Source organism: Chenopodium album, chromosome 9, assembly GCF_948465745.1.
Source record: "Chenopodium album chromosome 9, dcCheAlbu1.1, whole genome shotgun sequence".
Taxonomy (NCBI): Eukaryota; Viridiplantae; Streptophyta; class Magnoliopsida; order Caryophyllales; family Amaranthaceae; genus Chenopodium; species Chenopodium album.
This window is the reverse complement of record NC_137842.1, coordinates 12,433,336-12,451,004: the sequence shown is the minus strand read 5'-3', so window position 1 is coordinate 12,451,004 and position 17,669 is coordinate 12,433,336. Positions and strand designations below refer to the sequence as shown.

The 17,669-nt window shown below is 36.5% G+C and overlaps 1 protein-coding gene, 1 long non-coding RNA gene and 1 pseudogene across 2 annotated transcripts; 2 read left to right on the top strand and 1 right to left on the bottom strand.

The window, feature by feature from the left end:
- Positions 1–431: 431 nt before the first annotated feature.
- Positions 432–3,848, bottom strand: LOC145557455 (protein FAR1-RELATED SEQUENCE 6-like; annotated as a pseudogene).
- A 1,199-nt stretch (positions 3,849–5,047) lies between these two features.
- On the top strand, positions 5,048–8,799 carry LOC145559569 (uncharacterized). The gene is made up of 5 exons (XM_081620978.1): positions 5,048–5,237; positions 5,559–5,712; positions 7,620–7,698; positions 7,788–7,871; positions 8,217–8,799. The coding sequence occupies exons 2-5, from the start codon at positions 5,575–5,577 to the stop codon at positions 8,597–8,599; spliced, it is 684 nt and encodes a 227-aa protein (XP_081477104.1). The 5' UTR covers positions 5,048–5,237; positions 5,559–5,574; the 3' UTR covers positions 8,600–8,799.
- Positions 8,800–12,672: 3,873 nt separating this feature from the next.
- LOC145559568 (uncharacterized) lies at positions 12,673–16,456 on the top strand. The gene is made up of 3 exons (XR_014092775.1): positions 12,673–12,902; positions 13,379–13,469; positions 16,226–16,456. It is a non-coding gene; the product is annotated as an uncharacterized LOC145559568 (long non-coding RNA).
- The last annotated feature ends 1,213 nt before the right edge of the window (positions 16,457–17,669 follow it).

Below are 17,669 nucleotides of genomic sequence, written 5' to 3'. Positions count from 1 at the left end.
CTATACATATGCACTACTTTAGTAAACACAGACCCAAGTGTGTATTGTATTGCTTAGTATTGTATTGCTTGGATTATTTAATATGTTGTAATGATAGAATCTCTGAATTATTTATAATGTTTAGTTTCATGATTCCAATGTCATTGTAATACTAAACAGACAAAGTTGTGATTGAATGATTATGCTGTAATAAACTGTACTACGTGGTACAAAGTTTTTCCTATTAACTACATTTAAAGCCAATTAGCAAAGGGCTGGCCCATTACAATAACCAAAATTAGAGACACTACAAAAAATGATTTGTAACCTGTTTGAAATTTCATGTTACTACGTATATATTAATCCATGTGACATGTTTGATCACGAAATAAAAAAAAAATAGTGCTGATGATGAAATTAAAATGATGCAACGAAGATGCAAAATAGGAGTACTATCTGATGAAGTTAAAATCCTTCAAGGCATAAAAATTACCAAAATCCAAATACATCTCAAATCCAACATCAACTAAAATCATCAACAAATCAAATCTAAAATGCAATTTGAAAAGTCTTAAGTAAAACAAACAACAGCCAGAAAAAACTAGAGTGTTGTCGAAGGATTGGAGCCCCACTCCATACTGTTGCGCATTAGTAGTTCATCACCACAGCCAAGTGCCATGAGATCATCATGCCGAACCATCTGGATTATCAAGTTCATTTTGAAATTTTCAACAATACAGTGTAAATCAATCAAAACCAACTTTACAGTTTAGAGTATATAGCTTATATACCTGTAATTTTGCATTAGTAGCTTCATGGACAACAATCAACTCCGCCTGCCCACACAAAGCTCGTATCAGTTTTTGCATTTTAACAATTCTGAAAAAATAACTCACTAATTACACTACCTGAGTTTTCTTTTTTTTGTTTGGCTTTTTGTACCCGATCTCCGCCAAAGGTTTGTGTCGAAACCCTTTAGGCCTTCCACGAGGCTTCTTCTTGATAGGGGGATCCTTCACCGCCAAAGCATCAACCTTTAAATCATTACCCTTTGTGCCTACATTTGATGACTCTGGTTCACGAGGTTGTAACACAGAAGACAAGCTAACAGCTTGCGACGTAGAATTACTGGTTCCATTGTTTCCATCATAACTTAAGCTCAAAGCCACCGTTTGTTCCTTCTTGAGTCGTGTACACTCATCCACATCTGAACATAGCTTTGTAAGTGTGTCAATCACGAAGGTCACCGTTTCATCATTCACCATAGAAGCCGCATCACACAATGGCTCAAATACATTCATCATCTTGTTAAATCTTTGAACTTGGGTAGAATCACAAGGATCATGATATGCAACCTTAACCCTTGTGTGTTTTCGAGGGATATCTTTTCTCCATCTGTCCAAGATATACTTGTCCGAGATGTCAAACACAAAATTCTGATCTAAAACTCTAATTGTGTGCTTGCAAAGAATACCATGTGTTTCAAATTTGCGACAGTCACAGGTTATCTCACGAGTTTTTGAATTAAATACTACACAAAAGAACCTCCTACGATCAGTTAAGATCTCTTCACTATTTCCCGGTAGAATAATCCACACTCGATCCTCAAGCATGTATTGAATAACATCTTCAGACACCACATTTTCTTCCCGGCAAAGCAATACATCATCCTCGAGCATTCTTTCTGTACTTCTTGGAATTTTGTGTCAGTGTATATTTTTTGGAAAAGTTTCTCAACCTTAAAACCACTGACTAGCCTCCTCAAATATTTTGCGCATCGAGCATCTGCGTTGACTTCATCGCGTACACGCTTCTCCAAGGCCTTACAATACTTTTGAGGGAATTCAAACAATTTGGTATGTCGATTAACAAATCCATCAAAGAATCGATTAATGCTCTCAACCCTTTGGGTTGTTTTCATCCCGGCCCAAAAGAATTCTTTCATATAAGCTGGAACCCACATATAGCTTTCTTTGTGGAGGCTTTCAAGCCAATCATTGCCTTCTAGTTTGTACTCTGTTAAGAATGCAGCCCAGCGTGCATGGAATTCGTCCGTTGTAAAGCTCTCATACACAATAGCTTTTAGTATATTCTTAAACTCATCATACCTACATAACAGATAAAATTACAGCTTGCTTCTAATGATTAAACAACACAACAAAATTATAATGTAATAATTTAAACTCATCATACCAACATATTTGTTTAATTAGTCATCCTTAGATAAATCAGTTTCAATATTATCTCAAAAAATAATAGCCTAATAATTAATATACAGAAATCAGTTTCATTATTATCTTTAAAAATAAAAGCGTAATAATTAATATAAAGCAACTTATTTGAAATAACAACAAAATAAAATAATGAGTCATGATTAATACATAGAAAGCAACTTATTTGAAATAACAACAAAATAAAATAAAGAATTATATCAGATTCATAAAAATATAAATACCAAAATCATAACACAATCAACAAGTAGCTAAAAACTAGACAGGAACTTTAAAAAAAAAAAAGTTGTGATTAACTTACTTGGAGCACTTGCCAAGTTTTTCGGGTATCTTACTCATGATGTGCCAAATACACCAACGGTGACGAGTTAATGGCATGATCTCCTCAAGTGGCTTACGCGTGGCAGCAGCTTGATCTGTCAATATGGCTTGTGGTGGTCGGTTATTCATAGCTGCTAACCACTGTCCAAAAATCCACCGAAAAGTGTCACAGTCCTCATGCGAAACCAAAGCACACCCCAATAACATGGACTGTCCATGGTGGTTTACTCCCACAAAGTTAACGAATGGGAGCTCATATTCATTGGTGAGATAGGTGGCATCGAAGCAAACAACATCTCCAAAGTCTTCATAGGCAGCACGACTTCTAGCATCCACCCATAAAACATCCTTCAAACGACCATGTTCATCTAATCTCTGTGAATAGTAGAAATTCTGGTTCCCAGATTGCATCTTTTCAAAGTACTCAAACATTGCCACTGAGTCACCCCCAACCATCTTCAGACGCCTAGCCTTGTAAACCTCATGTTGTAAGTCTTTAACAGTCAATGGCATGTTTTCAATACCATTCATCTCTGTCGCCATGCACCCGTGGATTTGTGATACAGGTACACCCTCATCAAAGTATTTAAGTAACTTCTTTCGAACATTAGAGGTCATATGCTTCATGCGGTACTCCTTCACAAGCTTAGCCTTTCTCGGAGTTGCGTCGTGGTTATGCTCTAATTGCACCTTCCTTAAAATCCAATTCCCTTCCGCATTAACACTAGCATACACCATTGCTTGACATTCACACTTCTTGGAAGTCCTCTTACAACGTCGTAATTCATCCTCACCTACAACACCTCCAACTACTCCACCTGATCCACAAACATCCATAGCCTTGGCCCTCTTCTTTGCTTCTCTTATTGCCCTCATGTCCGGTCGACCCCAACACTCACACCTCCACCTAGTTCCTATTCTAATTTTTTTATCAGTTTTGGAGTTAACACCTTGTACCCTAGACACCCCGAAACCAGTTTGTTCGACGTAGTCCTTATAATAAGCTTCCACCTCTTGACAACTTTTAAAAACCATACCAACCTTAGGAGGCTCTATGTGAGTAACTACTGTAACCTGGTTACTAGCAACAACTGTATGGGTGGTTTCAATAGTTTTCATAGGAGAAGTATATCGACAATCAATGGCTATTTGTGAATCATTGGTTGTATGGTTGACTACATTTATTTGATCATTGTTTAAAGTACCTCCACAACTATCTTCAATTACTATTTCATCAATACCACCTTCTATATTATTATCTTTAAGCTTCACACCACTACCCTTATCAGCCACAGGGACACTACTTTTAGTAACCATAGCTAAGGAATTATCTGCGGAGAAGTTATAATGGACATCAACAAAAACATATATTTGATAAAGCTACAATAAAAACGCTAAAAACTCTTTGGATTTTCCGCCATTATATCCATTCATAGTAAAAATAAATTATAATTTTAATATAATAAAAACAAAAAATAAAATAATTTTAATCTTTATCAACAACAACAGAATTAACATAATTTTAATCTTTATCAACAACAACGGTATTAACATAATTTAAAGACAAACAAAAAATATTTTATTTTCTATCAACAACAAAAGAAATCCGTGGAAATTTACCAGCAACACATGATGGAAAATTAACAACAGCTATTTTGTAAGGCAAATCGGTAACTTAACAAATACAATATGCAGTTATTTCATGGAAATTAATTACAATAAAAAAGATACACAACATTAACAACAACAATAATTAACTCATGGAAAAAATAATTACAACAAAAAATAGACACAAAATAAAAAACAACATCAATTAACTCAAGGAAAAAAATCACAATAACAAGAATAGAAAACATACCATCCATGAATCGAAGCTAACACGAACTGAAACGGATGAGAAATGCTTTCGAAAAATGCTACCTGTTTCCTGCTGGTGGGTGACTTACACAGAAAGCTTCGATATGATCGAGGTTAAGTTGTTGATATATTAAAGCGAAAAAGAAACTCTACCCACAGTAACACGGTAACTCAAACGGACAGATTTTTCCAATGTTAACGTCAATAACGGCTACCAATCCAAGTCACCAAGTACAGTCACCTAAATAGCCAACTAAGCAGAACCTACTCAGCAAATGCACATGTAAGTCAGCTTAATTACTGCCCATGATTCAACAATTATTCACCAAAATGCCATTAGAGAAACGGCTGATGTTTCTCTTGTAGAGCAACTGGGAAGCGCTCCATATGGATTGTCAGAAAAAGTGAAACACCTTAGCGCAATCCAATTGTTTATTGTTATTTTGTGCCATTTAATTACAAGAATGCCACTTGATAAACAAAGAACATTTTTCAAGGGGATAAAACTTGTATTTGCTCCTAAAAACACACACAAAATAAAATAAAAATAAAAAATAAAAAATAAAAAATAAAAAAAATTACAACAATTAATGTAATACTACTTGAAAATTGAAATCATCCTACGTTTAAGTTTTTTCCCTTATAGTGTTTTGCGCCGCTTCACCCTTTCCCCTCCCCTTCTAACGAAGAGTACTCTGAATTCTCCATTAAAGCATACTTGCGAGCTTTTTAACCCATTTATGACTGTGGCAGTTCATACGCCTCTACCTCTCTCTCAACGTTCTCCATTGAAGCGCAGTCGACGTTCTCCGTTTATCTAATACTTGTATCCCCATTGAAGCAGCTTAAGTAAGTTGTTTGTTTTTGTTATCATCATTTCAATCTCACAATCTAGGGTTTAATCTAATTTAATTAAGTGTAGCGTTCGAAAATCTCAACTATCGCTTCTTCATTCCAAGATAACCAAATGAAAAGAGAATTATGAGCCTAATTTGATTATTGAATCCTAAAATTATGTGATTTTTCGAATCAAATTTTGTTGCTAATGTATTGAACAACCCTAATGTTGTTAGAATTCTGACATTCGTATTCTTAAGCGAGAAGAATTTAGAGAGATTTTTCAAGCCTTATTTGAAAATTGAGTCAAATTTGAGTAAAAATGTTTTGCAGGATTTAATTTATAATAATGGAAGACAAACCAGAAGTGAAGGAAAAGGGTTATGTTCCTGGGCCTGATTATAAGGAAGATAACAAGGAATCTCTAATTGATATTGAGATGAACGAAGATACTGAACTTTGGCTTATTCAGTTGCCTGATGATCAAGTAATCTTCTTCCCCTCTCAATTAAACTATTTTGATTTTTTTCTCATGTGAATTTTTTTACTTTGTTGTTTAATTTTGATTATTATTTTTCAAAAATTAGAGATGCCATGTTAATATTGTCTTAATAGTAATGTGTAGGAAAGTAAGCCCTCTATCCGTATTTGTTTGCCTTGTTGCATTTTTGTGAGTAAAAAGTTTATAACTTTATATAAGAAGTAGTCTCTTGTTGGATTCATTTCAATGTCTACTTTTAGAACATCGCGTTTTTATAAATTTTGCATAAGTGGGGTTGAAGATATGTACATTTTAAAATGGTGCAAACAAATAGGGACATAAAGAGTACTTTTAGAGTAAATGATTCGTTATGTTTGGTGTGAGACTTGATTGATTGACCTCTTGGGTTTATGTACTTTTTTACTGTGGCACCCTTGGCTGCTTTTTGAGCTTGAAGCCATTTATGTCATTATCTTTTTGTTTATAATACTTCATTAGGAGTATATATGGTTTGAAATAGTTAAGGCTGGATTTTTGGAGCTTGACCACTTCTTAGAAACCTGACTGTTAGGTTTATTCACTTGTATCATTGAGTAATCTTTGTAATGAGTATTTATTTGATTCTCCCAATATCAGCTTCAATAGAGTATGCATTTTCGAGTGAAACTTGATTCCCAGATGGAAACTCGGCATAAGTGCATTACCTGCATGACTAGAATGTATCAGACTATACCTTTCTGTCAAATTTGAGCACCCCTTATGGTGAAGGTTATTTATTGGAACTTGTTAAGACTTTTCTGGTCGGCTTAATACATATATTACACTCTTAAGCCATTTTTGTTTGCAGGATTTCAGTTGTGAATGTCTTCTTTTTACTCGTGCAATGTGGTTGTAGATCAATCTCTTCTAATTATTGTCATAGATTCAGTTTTATTGTCTCTTAGGCTCATCTTCTTCAGATCTTCTAATATTTTTAAACTGAGAATTTCTCTAAACTGAGAAGTATAGTGAAGGTAAAGAGAGGGAGGATGGGAAAGCATTTAGCCACCTTATCACATATTAAATGCTGCCATGATATGATCCTTCATCTTTATCAGCCTCATTGAGTATTCACTGCTATTTCCTGCATTCTTTGACACCTGATTGGGAATTGGGCATGTAACCAAGGTACAATATGCCCAAGATCTGTACAATAATAAATCAGTACGCTAGTGCTTTTTTTTTGTTGAAGAAACCAAGATGAAAATAAGTGTCTTTCACCAAGATGAATAATTTTTTGTTGAAGAAACCAAGATGAATATAGTTTCTGCAGTCCACTTGTGCAATGTAGAATGGGATTTCTAGCAGGAAGGCCGTTAATGATGAGTATAGTCTTTTTAAGCTATTTGCAAAGCTGTACAATCTGTTATAGATTGGGATTTTCATTCTTTAAGTCAGCCGTTTCTCTAAACAAGTGATCATATTCTGTTTCCACATTTGTTTGTTGCCTATACACTATAACTTTGAGTAAACCAATTGCTGCTCACTGTTCTTTTCACTTGGCTTGCACTATCTTTAGTGCCTGTTTTTGACCATTTGATATCTATAATAATGTGTGTGGTAGAAATGAAAAGCTGACATTTCAGAATTTTACATTGAGACGAATCTAGCAAGATTCCACATGCTAGTGTTTCTTCTTTTATATACTTGGTATATTATCATAACTTATGATGGAATGGAGGGAGTACTAAGTAAATGTTAGTAAAAGTAATATGTGTGAGGCAAATAGTGCTATGAATCTATGATTGTTGTTTCTACTTCTTCTTGTTATTTCTACTTTATTTATTTTTTATTTTATTTATGTTTGGGTCAAATTGAATATGGGTTGCACAATGGATTGTCTTTTTCTAACAGGCTGTTTGTTGTTTGTATAGTTTCCTGATTTTGATGGGCAAACTGTGTCACTGAATCTCGATGGAGATGGACATTTGGGTAGTCTTGAAGGAAAATCTGGTATTTTTCGCCAACCCTGTCAAAGCTAAAACAGAATAAATTTCATATGCTACCGTAGCTACCTCTTGATGGTTGTTTGTTTGTTCCAGGTAAAGTTTATAATTTGGTCAACTATCCCTCTGAGACGAATGATGTTACAGTCTTCCTATCCTCTCCATCTGGGCCAAAAGTTGGTATGTCTGAAATTTTCATCTCAAGATTCAATTATTGAAAATTTTTGATAAAAGAGAACAAGAAATAACACCTCTAAATGATAAGATCAGTTGTATTGTAGAAACTCATAAACAGAGGAAAACTTTGCTTATTAGCTCATTACTTTTGTTGGAAAGTACTTCTAATTCATCTTATTTGTAAAGAGATAAATATTGATGCTATAACTATAAATAAACCTTTTAGCTTATCAGCTGGAAGTTAAGAACATTGCTATACAACAATTTTATTCTCAAACATCAATCTAGTTGGGGTGAGGAGCCACCCATATGTTTTCTCTGCTTAATCTGTATCTGTTTTCCTGTCAGCTGGGAAGATTTCAAGGCATGTCTCGCTGGTTCATTTTCCAGATCCAAATGAGCTAATAGCCCTTGAAAATGAAACGAAAAACCAAGGACCGTTGAGCTCTAGGACTTCAATGACAACCTCTTCTCATCACTTTTCGACTCCTTCTAGGAGTCAGAGAACTCCACACTCACAAAGTAGAAGCCGATCTACGAGCAAAAGAAGTTCTCGGTCTGAAGTCACTGATGCATCGGAATTTTCAAAAAGAACCCATGCTGAGCCATCAAGGTACAGCAATCAATCTGCTCAAGACTCGGGTCGAGGTCGAAGTGATGTCACAGTTTCAGGCTCCTCAGAGCTATCACATCGAAAGAAGTCAACGAGGAAGACTGATAGTGAAGCTTGATACTGGTTGTAATTTGTTGAAAAATGTGTGAAATTCATTTTCACAATGAGATTGCAAGATTTCGATAGACTAGATCCTGAATTTTGTGTGTTTACGCACCTATGACATATCATTAGATACATAGTACTTCGTATTTTGTAAGAATTGCTTTTAGTATGCAGTTTGAGCTTTTGGCATCTTATTAAGCCTCTGATTTAAAATATGGTGAATAACCTGATGTGAATTACCAAATTTAAGTTAATGGCTAGTAATGATTAATTTCTAGAAAAAAATGTTAAAGAAGATGATTATTATAGGATATTTTTTAAAATAAACTTTAACTTCCTTAAAGTGAATTGCTAAACACTGCCAACAAAAATGATCATCACCGCCAACATTCGATGTGAATGGATAAACGTACCCTTATTACTTAACCACCCCTTATCCTCCCGGCGACCCACAACTCCTTCTGATTGGCGATGACCACCACCACCCTGATCGACGACCCACCATACCCTCCTCTATGACGACCCATCACCTTCCCTCACCGGCAGGAAGGTGGTGGTTTAATATATTTTTTTATTTCAGGCAATCGCGGTAACCGGAGCCCAAAATCGGTTACCGTGCGCGATAAACCGGAGCCCAAAACCGGTTACCGTGCGCGATAACCGGAGCCCAAAACCGGTTATCGTGCACGGTAACCGATTTTGGGTTCTGGTTATCGCGCACGGTAACCGGTTTTGGGCTCCGGTTACCGCGCACGGTAACCGGTTTTGGGCTCCGGTTACCGTGCACCTTAACCGATTCCATGGTAACCGGAGCCCAAAACCGGTTATCGTGCCCGGTAACCGGTTTTGAGCTCCGGTTGGTACGGTTGTAAAAAAAAACACCACCTTTCCGCCAAAGAGGGAAGGTGGTGGGTCATCTTTGAGGGGGATGTGGTGGGTCGCCGGTCAGGGTGGTTGTGGTGGTGGTCGTTATCGCCGGTCAGTGTGGTAGTGGTGTTAGTCATCAATTGGGGTGGTGGTGTCAGGGTGTTTGTGATTGGTGGCATGAGGGAAGATAGTGGTGAAGTACTAAGGGTATGGTTGTCAATTCACACTAAATGTTGGCGGTTTTGATCATTTTGGATGGCGGTATTTAACACCCCCCTAAATTTACTTCCATACTTAAATCATCATTTTATTTCCCAAAATAACAAAAACAATGGTGTTATAGTTGGGAAAATATTATTTGAAGAAACAATCAAATGGCAGCAAAATTGTTAATTTATGTATAGTTATATTATTTGACTTTTTTTTTTTTTTTTTTTTTTTTTGAAAATTTTGTCAAGAATAAGTTACTCTTTGTGTGGTTAGCTTAAAATAAGCCAACTTTTTAATTAACTCAAAATAAAAACGACTTCTAAGGGGTATTTGCTTATAACAGGTCAAATGAACTACAACCTACCAAACATGTCAGTTTTTACATTAAAAGTAATTTGTTAAATTTAAGTAAACGTTTAACTAAAATTGTATTAAATAAACAAATTATAAAAACTTTAAAAATAAAAAAAAAATAAAAAAAAAGCACAACCCCCACCATCTTTCCTGTCCCCAACTGACCACCGCGAGCCCCTTCCTCCTGCCAGCCGACGACCAGCACGCGAGCCGTTATCATTTCCCGGCGTCGGCCAACCCACCCACGACAGCCCATCCCTCTATTTTTCCCATTTCCACTTTCGCCACCCCAATTCCAACACCACCTATTCCCCCATGTCCCTCTAATTATAAACAACGAAACGACCCCCATTTCCCGTCCCCACCAAAAAACGTCACCCCAAAACCCTGAACCCAACAGATTTGATTTCGATTGGAGCATTAGTCAGCGCAACTTGATCTACTTGACTGAGCCCCATGCTCGGGTCGTCTCCAGGAAAGTGGGGAGGGTGGAGGAACGAGAATGGGCTCGCGGGTTGGGGGAAAGAGAGGGGCTAAGGTCGCGCCATCATAAAGAGAGCTGGTCGTCGGCCGCTGGCGGGGGGAGGGGGTTGGGATTATATGGTTTTTTTTTTTATATCTATTTTAATTAGGAAATTTTGTTGAAAACCACCCGCTAAAAATATTTTTTTGTCAAAAACCACCCACTTAAAATTTGTTGCCCAACACCACCCAAATTTAAATTTTTGTTGTCAATGACCACCCGGCTCAACATTCCGACATTTACCATAAACTCTAGCGTTGACTTGGGCACGTGACTTACATGTGACTTTTAATGACCCCCCATACCACAGAACCACCATCACAGCCACTGCTGTTAACCCCACAGCACGCACAACCGCCACAACCACCCCAAAACCCAGTGAATTTCACCCCTTGAATCCACCCCATCACCCGAAACCAATTAAACTGCCAGAAAAACTCCCCATACCCAGCCACGAAACACAACCATCTCCACCAATCACGAAAAGTTGAAAACACGACCACCTCCACCACCTTAATCCACCTCTTCTCCAGATCCAAGCCTACCAACCAAAAATCCACCACAGCCGCTCTTCTCCTTTTCCCCAAATTTACCCACACCACTTCGAAAACCTACCCACCACTCGTAACCCTAGACCTACACCACAAATACCTCGCTTTACCTTGAAATCCTAGACCCACTACCCTATCCTTATGCTAATTCCCCGAAACCAACCCCACAACCTTGTATTTGAGTAGGTGGAAAGTTTCTACCGGTGATGGAAAATTGCGATAAAGGTGCGTCCATAATTCTACTTGGAGCTTGCACATAGTAGATCGAGGAGGGAGAGAGAACAAAGAGGTGAGACAGAAGAGATTGAAGCTAGAGAGAGAATGGAGGGCACAAAAATTTTCGAAGGAAAAAAAGGAAAGGGGGGGTGTCAGGTGCAAGTCACGTGGGGTAGGTCAATGCCGGAGTTTTGGGTCAACGCCGGAATATGGACAAGTGGCGTTTGACAACAAATTTTCAAAATTGGGTGGTCGTGGGCAACATATTTTTAAGTGGGTGGTTTTTGACAAAAAAATGTTTTTAGCGAGTGGTTTTTGACAAAATTTCCTTTTAATTATTTAATTATTAATAATTACTTTTTTTTTTTTTTTAAAAAAAGTAACCAACTACATAATGACAAAGATTATACTTTACCTTAATAACCGGTTACCTTTTAATCTTACAAGTTAGGACTCATTTTGAGAAAATATGTTATAAATATCGACTTATTCTGAGTTGATTGAAAGATTAACTTATTTTGAGCAGTTGGCTTATTCTAGACAAAATTTTCTTTTTCATGTACATTCTACTCTTTCTTCATACACGAAGAAATGAAGCAAGTAATAAGGGTACTCAAGCAAAGCTTGGGGAGTTAGTGGGGAACTCACCTTGTGACTTTGAGGTCTCGAGTTCGAGCCCCACCAACTGCAAAATACTTGGGAGTAGAGGGATTCCCTTACGTCCCCCTTTACTCTCAAGCTATGACCAGCGAAACTAGGATGACTAAACTTGTGAGAGATGTTGGCTCAGTCGTAGGGGTGTGGAAAAAAAACCGTAACCGTTAATCGGTATCCCCGACTACGGTTACTGTTTTGAGTAAACGGTTAACCGATGGTTAACCGTTAAGATAAACAATAACATTTTTATTTACCCTTTTTTTTTTTTTTTTTTTTTTTTTTTTTTTTTTTTTTAGAAAAAACAATATATATAGTTATATAAGTTAATCCCAAAAAATCTTTATCCTCTTGTTTACTAGGTGGAATTTATTATGTTTATATTAAATTATATATTAGAGTCAGAACTGTTGGAAGAGCAAAAAAAGTATTGATTTACAATTTAATTAATGGTTAGCGATTAACCGGTAGCCGTACCGTTAAGGAATGGTTAACCATACCACTAAGGAACGGTTAATATGTTCACCGTTCCTTAACGATACGGTTACAATTCATGGTTAACCATTTCTTAATGGTACAATTACAATTATAACGGTTAACCGTACGCTTAACCTAATGTGAAATTGTGAACAACCTATTGAGGGTCTTCGTCTTACTTTAAAAAAAAAAAAAAGAAAGAAAGAAAAAAGAAAAAACAGGGTACGGAGTAGTGGAGTACTTGATTTGCAAATCAAAATCAAGGTGAAAAACTTTCATTTTCTCCTACACAAAATTAGCGAAAACTCAAATCTGGCATATAGCACTATAGCAGTAATATCACTGCTCATTTACTAACATCCTCCCATTTTTCCATTTTCCATTTTCCATTTTCCATTGACGTGTACTTTGAATCCTCCATTGATACGACTTCTGCGCTTTCTCTCCATTGAAGCAGCTTCTGAGTAAGTTTTTTTTTTTTTTTATTTTTTTATTTTTTTATTTTTTTTAATCATAATCTAAAATTAGTTTCATAGTCAATTTAGGGTTCTTCTTATGTAAACTAATGAACTTTTGCTTAGGATTACTCAAGTTTGGAAGATTATAACTTGTGATTTTGTTGCTAGAATTTTTCTATGTGCAATTTACATATATATGCTTAACTGAGAAGAATTTATGCGATTTTTCAACCCTAATTTTGGTAATTGATTTGAGTTTGGTTGCTAAAATAAACGTATTGCAGGCTTTTGTTCAGCCAAAATAATTCCTTGATCCATAGAAAAGATCCATTTTCAAAGTTCCATATTGGAATTATTGATAATATATATAAATAAGCAATTTAGAGGTCAAACATCTAACAAATATTCATGATTGCCTTTTGGAATTATTGGTACTTATAAGTCCAAACCTTTTTATTTTATTTATTTATTTTTTGTGGCAGATGAAGTTCCTGGATTGGTATGTGAAGATTGCAGTGGGTTCTGCTATGATTGGAGCTTCCATGGAGTATTTCATGATTAAAACTGGATTCTGTGTGAGAAATCTCCATTTCTCCTTTCTTTCCGTTTTTTCCCGAAATTATATCATTTTTTCTTAGTTCTATTCATGTACATTTTGCGTTCAGAATATGAAAAAAGTGCCCAACTAGCAATCTACAATTTAACTGATGAATTGCCTCCATTTATCATGCTTTGTGAAGTGATATACGCAAAGATCGATCTATATGAACTATGAAGATTCCTGCCGCTCTTATGGCTAGTATATATATTGCCAAAATTAATTGGTGAAAATTTCAAGATGATGATGTACCGCTCATGCCATTGAGAAGTTTAGTTTGTTTGCTTTATCAATCCGGACTTAATAACTGACATCTTCTCTAGTATCCAAGGCCCAGGAACCGTCAAAGCTTAGGTGTCATAGTTGCCAATTGACAAGACCCCCAAATACTATGGGGGCTTGCTTATTTACCTAATTTATTCATTAATAAACTTGATTTCCTTTTGTAGGTGGTTTTGGATCATACTATTATCAAACATCTGATTTTAGTTATACATGATAACTGACTGAGAGCCCTTTATTAAATAGCAAATTATTCCAGCTATTATAATGCTACTACAGTTAGAGTCGATTCAGGATTTGTCTATAATGTGTAGAAGGGTTTGGCCTCATGAACCTTCTAGAGTACATCTGATATGTGGTTCTAATTTTATATCTTTAATCTTGGAGCCATTAGCAGGATTTTAAATTGGTTTTGATGAGGATGTTGTACATTTGCAGATTTTGTAATTTGCTTGAGCTGTGTTGGCTATAGGATGATTACTATCTTATCATATTGGGGAAGTAACCTCTGCGTGAAGACTGAGATTTTATAGGTGTCATGTCTCACGCCCACTCTACTTGACCTGCCTAATATGTCATATTAGATATTTAGCATTTATTTGGGCAAGGTTGGTTATTGATAAAAAAGGGATGCCTCATTTTAATGCCATGCTTATAATTGGATGGCTATTGTTTCAATGTACCACGATGGATAATGAAGCAAATTCCTCTGTACTTTGACGATGGTTAATGTCATTACTCATAACTACTGATATTCTAGTACCATGAGGATGAATCTCCTTTTGGTTTCCACCTTCCATCATCACCATCCAATATTTTCATGTGCTCTTATGTGTATGAGTTAGTCTCTTTTTTGGTGCCTAATAAAAAATTAATAGTCTGGTACTCTGGTATAGGTCAGAAGTAGGGATGTCAATGGGGCGGGGCGGGGCGGGGCGGGGCGGATGTTGGCCTTCCCATCCCCATCCCCACTTAATATTTTCATTCCCATCCCCATCCCCATCCCCGCGGCGGGTCCAATTTTCATCCCCATCCCCGCCCCACCAGGTACAACTCCAAAACCATCCCCGCCCCACCCCCCACTTGGATATCTATCCCCACCTAATCCCCACCTAAGACCCGCCTAATCCCCACCCAAGATCCACCTAATATCCGTATCTCAAATACACAATCTTACATAATTAATACGAATTATAAATTAAAACATTCTATACACATTTTTGTGTTATAATATAAGTGTCGTACAAAGTATTATAATTAATATTGTATTTCATGTAATTATTTTATAAATAGAATAAAAGTATGTAATTTTGCTTTAAAAGATATATAGATGTGGGTATGAGGTGGGGATGGGGCGGGTACGAAATGGGGCGGGGCAGGGATGGGGCGGGTACAACTTAAAATCCACCCCCGCCCCATCACCCATGGCGGGTATGGTTTTTATCCCCATCCCCGCCCCACCACCCGCCAAACCGAGACCCATCCCCGCCCCATTGGGGCGGGGATGGGGCGGGTCTCCTACTTGACCCGCCCCACCGACATCCCTAGTCAGAAGCATTGTTAATTTGCTAGTGCAAGATTGGATATTGGAATGTGATTCACTTAGGTTTGTAAAGTATGCCAAAATTATTACTCATGCATTAAGTTGCCTTTTTCAGTTCACAGTTCATGTGGGGATTATTAAATCAAAAAACACTGGTCATTAGGTCATTGCCAAGGTCAATTGCTGCTTAATTTTCCAAACGTTCCTGAGTAGAGTCCTCTTAATTTATTCTTTTCTTTGATATAGTACACATCCCTTCTTGTTAGTGACATAGCCCTTGGTTATTTCAGGATAGATGCTTTATTCATGTTGGCATGTTCCAATTCAACCTCCTCAGGTCTGGTATTTTGGGTGCAAAATCTATTATGCATCCGGGTGCACCTACAGCTATTATCTTACTCATTGGATGGCTACAATTAAAAACCTTTGGGTGTTTAAATTCTATTAAGTGCATTTGCTTCAAAAATTGAATGCAGACTTGATAAGTTGAGATCTCGAGGATTGCAGCTGTTATCCATGTTCAGATCCTAATAGTAATCTGAATTAGAGTTTTATGTTGGACATGTCTTGGTATGTGCTCGAGGATTTATTGGTGATATCCTGTGCTTTAGATAAAGGGTTTCATCCCTGGAATATTGTACATAGCTGTGGTTTGGGCGTTTACTTGTTTTAGTTGTTTTCTAGATTTGTGTTGATTGATAAAGACGTAAGGTAAATAGTCCTTCCGACCGTTTGCTAGGGATTTTAAGGGTGGTTGTGGTTATATTAATAAGCCTAAAAAACTTGTGAAGCATTAAGCACACGTCAGTCATAAAACAAGTTTCAGGTATTCTGAAATGTATGTGCGTTGTGCAATATAAATTTAAATAGCTTTCAAGTTTCCTAATGCCTTTTTTTTCAATGTAGATGACAAGGTAACAGTTCTGGAATCAGAAAAGCGGGCTTGGGAGAATTCACCAGAAGCTCAGGCTGCTAGAGAGGCTCTAAATCCTTGGAGACATATTGATGCCAAAGAAAATAAAAATTAATAACTTGTTTGTAGGTTACCGTTTGATTTACACAATATGGTGTTATGTATTTGTTTGATGACTTATTATTGTCAAACAAATTCATTATGAAAGTACTGATTTTATTTGACGTCTCTGGTTTTGAGCTATTATGTTCAACTTATTATCTGTATCTTATTTCTGAATTAATAATGTTTCGTAAAAAAAGGAAAATTTGCAAATTGCAGCCATTTAACGTTCGTATTTTGCAAATTACAGCCATTTAAATTTTTTTTTGCAAATTGCAGCCCAAAAGTTCGTATAAATTGTAAATTGCATCACGATTCAATTTTTTCATCGGTTTACATGTTGAAAAATCTTTGATTAAGGTTTTAGGGGTCATTTTAGCCCTTAGGGGCCCGAATTGAGCTCGGAATTAGCAAAAAAATAACGTAAGTGTCTCATATTTATAGTTTCCCACAAATCGATACACTTTTGTTACGCAAAACGAGATACTTGCGTTATTTTTTTGCTAATTCCGAGCTCAATTCGGTCCCCTAAGTACTAAAATGGCCCCTAAAACCTTAATCGAAGATTTTTCAACTTGTAAACTGATGAAAAAGTTGAATTGGGCTGCAATTTACAATTTATATGAACTTTTGGGCTGCAATTTGCAAAAAAAAATTTAAATGGCTGCAATTTGCAAAATACGAACTTTAAATGGCTGCAATTTGCAAATTTTCCGTAAAAAAATTAAAACAACTATGTAATAGATTTACAGATGTTATGACGGATGATTTATCAAATTTTCAGGTTAATCAAGCATGAACTTGTAACTATACAGGCCCCAATGAACAGAGAAGCACTTATCAGAACAATTTCTCTAAAAAAAAACATGTTGTATTCTGCTAGGCAAAATCATTCCTTTGATCATTGCAGTTTTGGGATTACTCGCTCTACTCGAAACTTTGCTTCACTGTTATGCCAATGTACCTGACCAGTGACAGCATAAATGTTGTAAAGTGAGCCGGAGATACCTAGGACCGAGGAACCTTACGAATTTGACACACCAAAAAAGATTTAACAGCCGCACGCAATTCTAGAGTGAGCCACCAAACCGAAATGTCCATTGGACCTAAATCCAGAAGCAAAGAGAGAAGGGCCGCACAATCAAAATGAATCCGAATCTTCAAGAATCCTTTGCGAACCGCCGCCTGAAGTCCCATAAACAAACTTGTAGCTCAGACTGTAATGCTGATCCAGATAAAAAAGCCCTACTACCTCCACCCAGAATACGTTATAACTAAACTTGTCATGGTTTTTACAACGATTAGTTTAACTACGTTTCTATAATTAAATTGTAA